This window comes from Thunnus thynnus, chromosome 2 (assembly GCF_963924715.1).
Source record: "Thunnus thynnus chromosome 2, fThuThy2.1, whole genome shotgun sequence".
NCBI lineage: Eukaryota > Metazoa > Chordata > Actinopteri > Scombriformes > Scombridae > Thunnus > Thunnus thynnus.
This window is the reverse complement of record NC_089518.1, coordinates 6,084,911-6,094,963: the sequence shown is the minus strand read 5'-3', so window position 1 is coordinate 6,094,963 and position 10,053 is coordinate 6,084,911. Positions and strand designations below refer to the sequence as shown.

General features: G+C 39.0%; 1 protein-coding gene across 1 annotated transcript; it reads right to left on the bottom strand.

Moving 5' to 3' along the window:
- Positions 1 to 1,017: 1,017 nt before the first annotated feature.
- On the bottom strand, positions 1,018 to 8,489 carry fgf17 (fibroblast growth factor 17). Its single transcript, XM_067600823.1, has 5 exons — positions 7,835 to 8,489; positions 7,678 to 7,714; positions 7,239 to 7,416; positions 5,442 to 5,548; positions 1,018 to 2,297 (listed from the first exon to the last, which is right to left on the bottom strand). Exons 1-5 carry the CDS (start codon positions 7,864 to 7,866, stop codon positions 2,007 to 2,009), a joined length of 645 nt encoding a protein of 214 aa, XP_067456924.1. The 5' UTR covers positions 7,867 to 8,489; the 3' UTR covers positions 1,018 to 2,006.
- Between the last annotated feature and the right edge of the window lie 1,564 nt (positions 8,490 to 10,053).

The window sequence follows — 10,053 nt, the reverse complement described above, 5'->3', positions numbered from 1 at the left end:
TCTCATTACATTTACATAAACACAGCCACATTTCCTACAATTAATGTTAATTCATTTTAATCTCATGCCTTCCTTCGTTGCCAAGTTCATTAAAAGAGCTACATTGGTTGGCTGAACTCCAAATAGGATTTTGATCTGTCATAACATTGCATCAGTCTTGGCAACACACATAACTAATAAAACTATAATCAGATGTGTGAAAGGAGCATTTGGATGAAGTCCACAATGGCTGTGCAAGATGTTAATATATGACTGGGTGGACCCATCTCAACCCTCCCCTCACGCTTTTCAATCCACCGTTCCTGCACTTTTTCTCAGCCCCAACCTGAAGGTAAAATTATGGGTTGGTGTTCCACCGTTATCCATTTTATTCTAATATTTTCTCATCCTTGGATCGGAGCATCAGTTGGCGTGGTGGCACATTCAGCATCATTGCAGCTGTTGGTATTGCCAGTTCTGTTATTTTAAAACCCAACTGTGAACTGTGCTGAGTTTTAAAACATAAATACTAAGCTAAAAAATTGTATTATTGTTATTGATCCCTATAACAATATCAAAGAGTACATCTTTGGGGCGACAGAGTATGAGTTGGGGAAAAAATGTAGGCAGTAAAAAGTAACTTTCACATCAGATTGAAATATATTCTTGCCTTTGCCTTAAGGCCCACTTTTAACATGTTTGCTTTTATTATATTGTTTTCTGTTTTCAGTTTCGGTCATAAAATATATGGAGACCACAAGGTATCATTAGCATATTAGTGATCATTAAAGTGGTTGTAAGCAGTGCATTATATACTGTAGACACTATAGAGAAAAAAACATAAATAGTAAATGAGAAAGATTCAGATCCAGATCACTAGTTATCCATCATATATGTCCATATGTGTGTTGTATATGTAATATCCTTGTTGCTTAGTTTCATCTCATGACAGCTGTTAATGTGTGCATATGTTAATATGACATCTCAAACCTTTGACATTTTCAATAATATCCATCTTTTCAGTAATATTCCCGCAATTTGAGCTCAGATGATTTGACCTCTTTGGAGCTCTGCTGGTTTTCTGTCAAGTGATTTTGAAAACTCAGATATCAAAGAGTCCGATTTCAGACCTCAGAGATTTTCCATGAGGTTTTAACATTATGTTGTCTGCCCCGTGTTAAAAATAAATCTGGTGAAATTCTACTTTTTTCCTCTTGTTGACAAAACCAATTAAAGACAAAACCAAAAATGTATCATTCCTACTTTCTTAGAACTCTATGGTTGTCCAAAAACTATTAAAAACACATCAATGAGCCACACTGTTGCACTGAGTGACGTGTTCTTTCATTACTATGAACACACACACGGTAGTTTATTTTGACTCAATCCCACACACACCATCCTGCTGCCAGAAATGTTCTCTAGAGCACTAAATGTGGATTAATGCGCCACTGAAAATAGTCCCCAACAAATGTACTTTTTCCTCCTGTGTGAGTAACATTTGCTAAAAACTGCAGTGACCAGCTGTTTTTGAAAATTACTGAGTCTTTCTAAAAATGAAACTATATATTTGTGAGTTTTCAAATGTTTACATATTCAGTAGGAATCTGTATGTTAATCTTTCTATCGATGTATCTTGGTTTCATGCAGCATCTTATATCTTGTGAATTTTTAACCTTTTGTATTTTGGCCTGTAATATGGAGGCAGCCATCTAGTTTAAAGGTGAATAAATATAAATGTTGCCTTTGTAATCCTGCAGTTTTGTGATAACCACCTGACCGCATTTATGATGTCACTTCATCCCTCGCAGCTCTCCGCCAGTCAACACAGACACACAGGAAGATTAAATATAATCCATCTGCTTTACTCTCTTTCAGTATTTACACATGATCATTTTACAGCAATATTACTTTAGATTTATGGCATTTTAACCATCTTTTACCTATCAAAAATATACAAAAATAAAATCACAATCTGTTTCTCCCTATATCACGGCTGTCATCAGTCCATTTTTTCCTGCTGCGTGTTAGGAAGAGGTACGTGATTTCCTGTTCCGTTTCGCTCGATGTGTGGCCGGAAATCGGATGAACTCAAAGTGTTTGCTTTGGTCAGTGTTGGGAAAGGGTGGCGGACCCGTGTGTAGCCTCTTGATGAAATGGACTTCTCTCTGGTTCTCCCTTGTCCTGGAGGCTTTGATGGGCCTCCCTTTCCTGGTGAAAGCCACATACCAGCCCTCATACTTGGCATTCTGGAAGGCCGTGTAATTGTTCTCCAGTACTATCTCTGTGAAGATACAATCCCTGCTCCGGCCGTTGGGCTGCGTGAAGACACAGAAAGGGTTTCCTATGTTACAGCTGGCACTCAGATTCGCATACATATCTAACACAATGATCAGTGAGTTTCAATGACAAACTGCTGCATCAATCACATTTCTGATAGGAATTTTTCTAGCATGATGGTGTTTTATACATGGATCATGAACTAGTTGTATACTAGGAATATGAAGGCTAAGACGCCAATGGCCAATTCACACAAGATTTTACATGTAACTTTTCAGTGAAGACATAAGACATTATTCCTCTTATGAATAAAAAGTTGAATTCGTTAGTAATAAAATACACTCTTGCTCAATTCACTACACTCAAGTAATTTGCTGTTCCAGTCTTACTTGGGCTGGTATGACTAGTAGCTTATAACGGCTAATGTTAGCAAACATTACATAGATACTGCTGAGTCAGTTAGCATCAACCACAATTGTCACTTGAGCCACAGTGGCTGCTGTTAAGCAAATGTTTCAGTCTACTCTTAAGGTCTTTTTTAGGTTTTGAACTAGTTTGTGAGTCTGGATGTTTTTAATGCCACACATTTTTTTCAACAACTGTAAAAATGTGCGTTCCTTCAGGTAACTTCATTGTATTGGTTAAATTAATAGTTCAATAATAATTATTGTTATCATGATTATTATTATTATTGTCGTTGTTGTTGTTGTTGTTGTTGCACAAGCATTTCCTTTAACCCCGCCTGCCAGCCGCATGCACACCAGAGACTTCCACCAGCCCAGCTGGCTAACTTCCAGTTTAGCCCTCCGCTAACTTGAATGGAATGAAATAATTAAATCATGCAGCTCTTCTAGACTTTCTAAATGTTATGAAACCAAATGTACCAAATTCTGATTGATCTTTTGAGGGGGATGTGATACTAAAAAAATGGATCCCATGATTGTGTGTGGGAAAAATGCTTTTTGAGCTGGTGTGCATCACATCACAGACCCAGAAGTTGTAATTACACAGTTTGGCCATGTCAAATTAGCTTCAAATCCTGGCGCTGTTCCTGGGGACTGTTGGTTAGCTTAGCTTAGCACAAAGACTGGAAACAGTGAGAAATAGCTAGCCTGGCTCTCTCCAAAGGTAACAAAATGTGCCTTCCGGCATCTCTAAAGCTCACTAATTAACATGCTAAGCTAAGTTAACCTGCTTCTGGCTAAGCAGGCCTGGTGCTAGGTACAGGCGACCTAGGCAACCGCACTCAGGGCGCCATCATGGATGTATTGTAAGAGGTGGATAGGGCTCTGCCACTCAGCCGTGCAGCCAATTTTTTTCCAGAAGTCATTCGCGATATAAAGGCAAAAAAAATACCCCTGCAGCTGTAATTACATAATATCATGGTTGCCTTGTTTACAATTCCTCACTTCAAATAAAGGGTCGGGGCTGAGCTAATGGAGTGTGTGGGGACTGGAACAGCCAGAGGGGCGCGTTTCAAGATGAAAAGCAAAAAGCTATCAGGAGCGCGGGACAGAAAAACAAAAAAGAAGAGAAGTGTGCCAATCATAAAAGTGTGTATTTTCTTAAGTTTTGTTATGTAGCTAGCTTACTCCTAATGTAGTTAGCTGGCTATCTAACATTAGCTGCTATCGCGAGCTTAACTACATCAGTAAGTGCTAGCTAACATTAGACCGCTAGGATAGCTAGCTGCTATATACAATCTAATCAATAAACTTGTTTCTGTTTTCCCTGTATATCCATAGAATCACTTGAAGAAACATCTCAACAGTTGGCTACCTCTTCTTCTCATGATGACACATCTTGTTTAACAGCCACCTCATTTCTACAACCATAATTGTCTACACATTCCATACTTTTGTCTCAATCCGTCGATTCAAGTAGATTCCTTATAAAAGATTGCATTATGACCTGTGTTCATGTGTGAAGCTTGTGTGGACATGAGGAAAGAACAAGTGTAATAAATGTATCGTCTGCCCTGCAGAAGCACCAGATACAGCCTCCTCTGTCCAGCCACACAAACCTGCTGCTGCTGAGACAGATGAACCACTTTCAGCTGATCCTTCACATCTGATAGACATATATATATATATGATATCATATATTGTATTTTTTTTTTTTTCTGGGGGAAGGGGGGTTGGTGTGTGGGGGCTGGACTGAAGGTCACCCAGGGCACCAAATGTGCTAGGACCAGCCCTGCCTTTAAACAACGAAAATATCAATCCGATGGCTTCACATATATCATGGACATAGACATTCCCTGCCATTCATTTGTGCCTGGATTATTTTGAAGTTAAATAACTATGTCATCATTATTAGCCTGTTAGCTTTCTGGTATGTAATTAACATGTAAATCTAAACAAAATAACTTACAGAAAGATCATGACAGCTAAACCTTTCACCAGTTTGAAGTTGTGAACTTTACAGTGAACTTAAATGCCTGATCAGTCCTTGATGAGCTGTCCTTTCTGGATTTACTTTTATATCTATCAGCAGACATGATCATGGCCACTGTTTCAACACTTCTAAAACATGATGAGAAATAGATTTATGACTTGTCATGATGTCTGCCAGATATGTGAATCCATCTTTTCCATTTCCACAAAGGAAGTGGAGAGTTGACTTGTGACCAAACAGACAGGCAGTGCATGATGGGAGGGTACTTTCCCCCCATCACTGTCAGCCATGGCCAATAAGGCTGAGCAACTATCACTCAGTCCTCTGAGGATTGCTTTTTTCCAGCACATCATGTCCTGGGATGACTGACAAGTTATGAGACTACAATGATAACAGAGTTAGACTGAAGCTTCACTGTATGAGCTCAGTGTATGTTGTAGTGAATGTGAGATCTGATAAGGTGAAGCCAGGCACAGATTTTGGTTTTCGGTGACTGGAGACTTTTTGTCCACTCATACAGCTGATATGACATTTTATCTATATGATCGGCAAAGAGTGTAAAATAAAACCTGAAATTTTGCCTTAATGTACAAAGATTATATGTTACACTTCTGCTTGCAACGATAGCCGCTGCTAATTTAGCTGCTTGTAATATTGCCATACAACAAATTTTAATTTGTTTGTCACAGCACCGACTCAAAACGTTTCCATACAAACTAAAATCAATGTAAGGTTTTAATATCTGCGGCCAAAAGTCTTCTTGATACAGAAATGTTGCATCATACCTTTCCAACAAGTTTCCCCTTCCGGTTCATGCAGAGGTAGCGTCCACTTTCTGCACCTCTTATCCTTACTCGACTGCCAAAGGTATCTGTCTCCACAAACAGACGAGCTGCAAGAGGAAGAGAGAAGAACGTTAAGTAACGTAAGGACCAAACACAGACTCATCTTCACTGAACACATCTCTCTTTTTTACATATACAGCCAAACATGCAGTTCCCTAAATGAATAGCACATATTCTTCAGACCTGCCTTAAATTTGTATCTTTTTCCACAAATATGAAGAACTACATTTTCTACTTTAGTGCACAACGTAAGACATAAACAGCATTTAAAGTCTGATTTTCATTCATTATGGCTTATGAGACAAGAGATAAAAGACGCACTTCACAGAAAGGGTTACTAACTTAAGGTCTGCATTTAATATATTTCAAATATAGACAATGAAGTGTGTAAAGATGTTATATTTTTGTCAGTTGAGGCATTGTGTTACCTGTTGATATAAGAACTTGTTTTGTTTTTCTACAGGTTATAATTTTGAATGTGACTTTTGTACTCACACTGGCCTCATTAGGCTCCTGATGTTACCTTTAACATCAGCTGATTAAATAAATGTTATCACTGCACATTAAAGAGCTCTATTGGCAGCAGAATATACATTCTCAATTGAATTTGTCCTGCTGTTAATTATGGTCACTAGGCATTACAACAGCCTTGTGTATTGGGGCCATAGAGACAAAGCACTTGGCCTAATCAGCCACTAATTTGCCAGACGATGGCATCATGGATACAGCAGGGAGGCTGAATTAACATATAACAGCCTGAAAACAGCTCACAGAGGGAGGGACGAGCTGGATGGAGGTGAAACTGCAGGTTGTGCCTGAGGACAGGGTCTCCAGCAGGGGTCTAAACTATCTGTGAGGGACCCAAAGTTGAATTTGATAGAAAGTTCTCTCCCTATTCTTCTAAAGAACTTGTTTACGTGCCAAAGCCACTTGCACTTTATCTTTTGTTTCCCAAAAGCGAACATTTGTGCAAAAATCACAATCAATAAACCTTTACCCTAACCCCAATGACCACTTTTAAAATAAAATAATGTAAATATGGGTCCAAACTGGCCCCAGTCTGTGTCTCTCATTACATATGAGTCATAGAGCGAAGCATCTGATTATATCAAAAAAAATAAATATCTAGAGATCTTTGAAAAACCCAGAGCTTTCAGTCGTTACTGTTCTCGGGGTATTTCCAGAATCTGCTGCACAATAGAATAAAATAAAATTCCCCAAGTTGTACTTTTTTTTTCCTAATCCAAACAAAGATGGTAGTCAGAAATGTTTTTCCTTACTCAATCTGTACAACATGAAGCAAAATTCAAATATTGTTATCTGTTATATTGGTAACATGTAAATATTTTGCTTTCTTGTTTGTTTGTTTGTTTCCAGCCACCTGGCTTAAAAATATAATTTGCAACTTTTGGTTACAGGTTAAAATATTTTTTTTCATTTTTCCAGGAACAGAATATTTTTCATCCATATGGTGAGAAGAGTCTTTCAGAACCAAAGATCAGTGGTATTTATTTTAAATCTTTAACTTTTGGTCTGTCTTTGGTTTTAAATGATGCACGAGGACACTGATTAAAGTCCTGCAATGATGGAATAAAGCGATTCCTACATAATAACAAATTGCTGAAGGATCCCCGTGGAGCTTCACGGTGGGAAATACAACCCTATAGAAAAAAAAAAAAGCTTCAACCAAAGTGAAATGACCTACAAGGTTAACAACAGGCCTCGGTCATCTCTTACCGTACATATTTCCATCCTCAGCTGTGGCGGTGACCCTTTTGCCCTGAATCTGGACGTGTTTCCCGCTGGTGCGGCTGTAGAGCTGGTAAACCCTGACCTGTCTGCGGCTGAGCTGGTCCGTCACTGCGCCCTGCGTCCTCACATACTGGTTAAAATTAGGAGACGGGTGATTCTCCCCCTTTTTTATGCAAAGGGAAAAATAAAATACATAATTTTTTTCTTTCTAATCTGGGATAAAGAAATGTGTAGCCAATTTATAACCACCAAAAACAGGTTGTACAAATCGAATTTGTCCTATAAACTTTTTTTTTTTTTTAATATCCAGTTATCCCCTTAGAGTGGTATGTCTGAAATACTGAAGTGAGTTTTTAGAACTTATTCAAACGTGTCACTTTCTATACAGGAAAACTGAAACAATGACGATAGGTTTAGTTCTTACCTGAGCATGGCACCACAGCACGAAAAAATGAAACGATCTGTAGATGTGACAATAAATAAAAAGCGGTTATTATCAAGAATTCAAAGTCATTTCTGTCAATCATACAGGCCTAACCACAGTCTTGCAAGCTCGTCTACAGCCGTATCAGTGCTCTTACATGTAAATGCAGCGCTGGTTTATTCCATACATTCTCCTTTTTATTTCATCCGACCAAGAAACGGATTCTTGAGGCAGATAAATCCAGAAGGATGCGATAAATAAATCCAGCGGAGCTCCCACACTGTTGCATATGCACTCCTGACCTGTCCATCCACAACAGCAGAGTCTCTATATAAACACCTCGGAGTGATTTCCCCTCACATTTATCAAAAACCTGATCCAGCTGACTGAGTGTCGCAGCCCTCTTCAAAAGATCCGTCATCAAAGGCACATCCACCTACATCCATTATAGTTTGATTTCTCATCACATCAGCGGGGTTAAATGTGAGAGATCCCGGCGGCAGTGCAGGTCTGCTTGGGTTAATTCCAGGTTTTGAAAAGCCCTCTGTCTCACCGGGATCAGGCTGCTCACTGGTTATATGCTGAAAGGCAAAGTCCCTCCCTGAAATCTTTCTGCTGTGGGTGGGCACAGCAACAGGACCCCTAACGATGATTTAATAGGCAGACGCAGATGTGCAGGAAAAAAAAAATCATTCACATTCTTTAAGATACATGAGAAACACAAGAAAAAAGTCAAATCCTGAAGTTAAATTGCTCAGGAAAACGAAACTGCTCTGAGATCAGACAGCCCCTCTGTCTGCCTAATGTAGATCATTACTGTAGCATTGTATTTAAAAGAGAGTAGTCTAATGGCACCTTAAGGGTGTGGCAATGAAGTGTTAAAGAGACCATTGACCCCCCCCCCCCCCCCCCCCCCCCACTCCCCCACACCACACTTCCCTTTTATCTTATGTTAACTGGTCACACTTCCAGCTCATGTTAAAGGAGCCCAAAACAAATCATGTAGACAAAAGGCCTGTTTCATCTTGACATAATAACAGAATAAACATCCCAAGATGAGCAGGATACTGTCTTTCCTCTTCTTTTGTTAACAATTAATGTTCAGGTTTGAGAGAGAAGAGAAGAGAAGAGAAGAGAAGAGAAGAGAAGAGAAGAGAAGAGAAGAGAAGAGAAGAGAAGAGAAACTGTTGATATTAATATGAAAATCTGTCTATATTTCGGTAGATGCTTATAGTTTGTGCCCATGCACAACAGTGTAACATGAAGCTTCAAGTGCCTTCACATCTTACCCTTCTCATGTTCTCTTGACCCCGCCGCCACCATCACCCCTGCTCAGGGCAATAAAGTGGTAAAATGCAGCAGTTAGGCATCTCTGACATGTCAATCTGCTTGTGACTGGCTGACAGGAGCCAGCAGCAACTGATTCTACTTGTTGATGTCACTTCTTACTGTAAGGCACCACTGGGCCATCAATCAATCAGTTCTCCTCTTGTATCACAACAATCAATATTGTTTTAGTCAGAAACCTAAACAGACAATAAGAGTGATCTGTGCCGAGAAATGATTAACAGCATGATGCATGGTCTGGCAAGTGTGTGTGAGTGTGAATGTGTGTGTGCTTATAAGGGAGATGAGCATGTCGCAGGCCCACAACCACCTCATCTCAGCATGAGACTGCCCTTCATCTGGGAAACCTATCTGCTGCCCAACGAATGTCATATCTGATCCCGTCAAAACCTGCATGTACAATTATACCACAATAATTATAAGTAAACACTAAGTCTCAATATATTGAGAAACAATATATTGAAGTAGATTTGGGATCACTGGTTGGGCAAAACAAACATAACATGTGCCTCGCTTACATTGGATGGGTTCAGCCAAAATGGTACACTTTTTTGCAAATGCTCTAGGGCACTAATATAATAACAGATGTAAGTGGGACAGTGATGTACAGCACCTTCTACAGTATGTTTACTGTCCCCATTAAAAAGGACAATTTTGATTTTAAAATAACATTTTAATCAATCATACTACAATCAACGGTTTGTCAACAGAGTTTAATACATTTCACCATCACAAATCATCACAAATTTGTTATTAGTAGCTACAGTTTGTTCAATCAAATACTTTTGAACAATGGTCAATGAATTTAATTTTCTATGACCATAAACATAACAAGAACTAAAAAGTTCACATTTATTTCCTGCTTTGGTGTGTCAAAAATGTCTGCTGTGGAATGGGTTAAAAAACATCATACCTGCTTGATACTAGCATGTTAGCATTGTCATTGTGGGCATGTTAGCATGATGACATTAGCATTAAGCTCAAATGAACGCAACTGTAGACTGTTAGTTTTGTTGATTTAGCTCTAGA

Bases quoted from the DNA above. Each gene is read 5' to 3' on its own strand.
- fgf17 (XM_067600823.1), bottom strand. From the start codon at position 7,866: ATGTATGGAATAAACCAGCGCTGCATTTACAT. The intron at 7,715-7,834 runs GTAAGAGCACTG...TCACATCTACAG, and splicing joins AACCAGCGCTGCATTTACAT to ATCGTTTCATTTTTTCGTGC. The intron at 2,298-5,441 runs GTATGATGCAAC...GTCTTCACGCAG, and splicing joins AGGGGAAACTTGTTGGAAAG to CCCAACGGCCGGAGCAGGGA.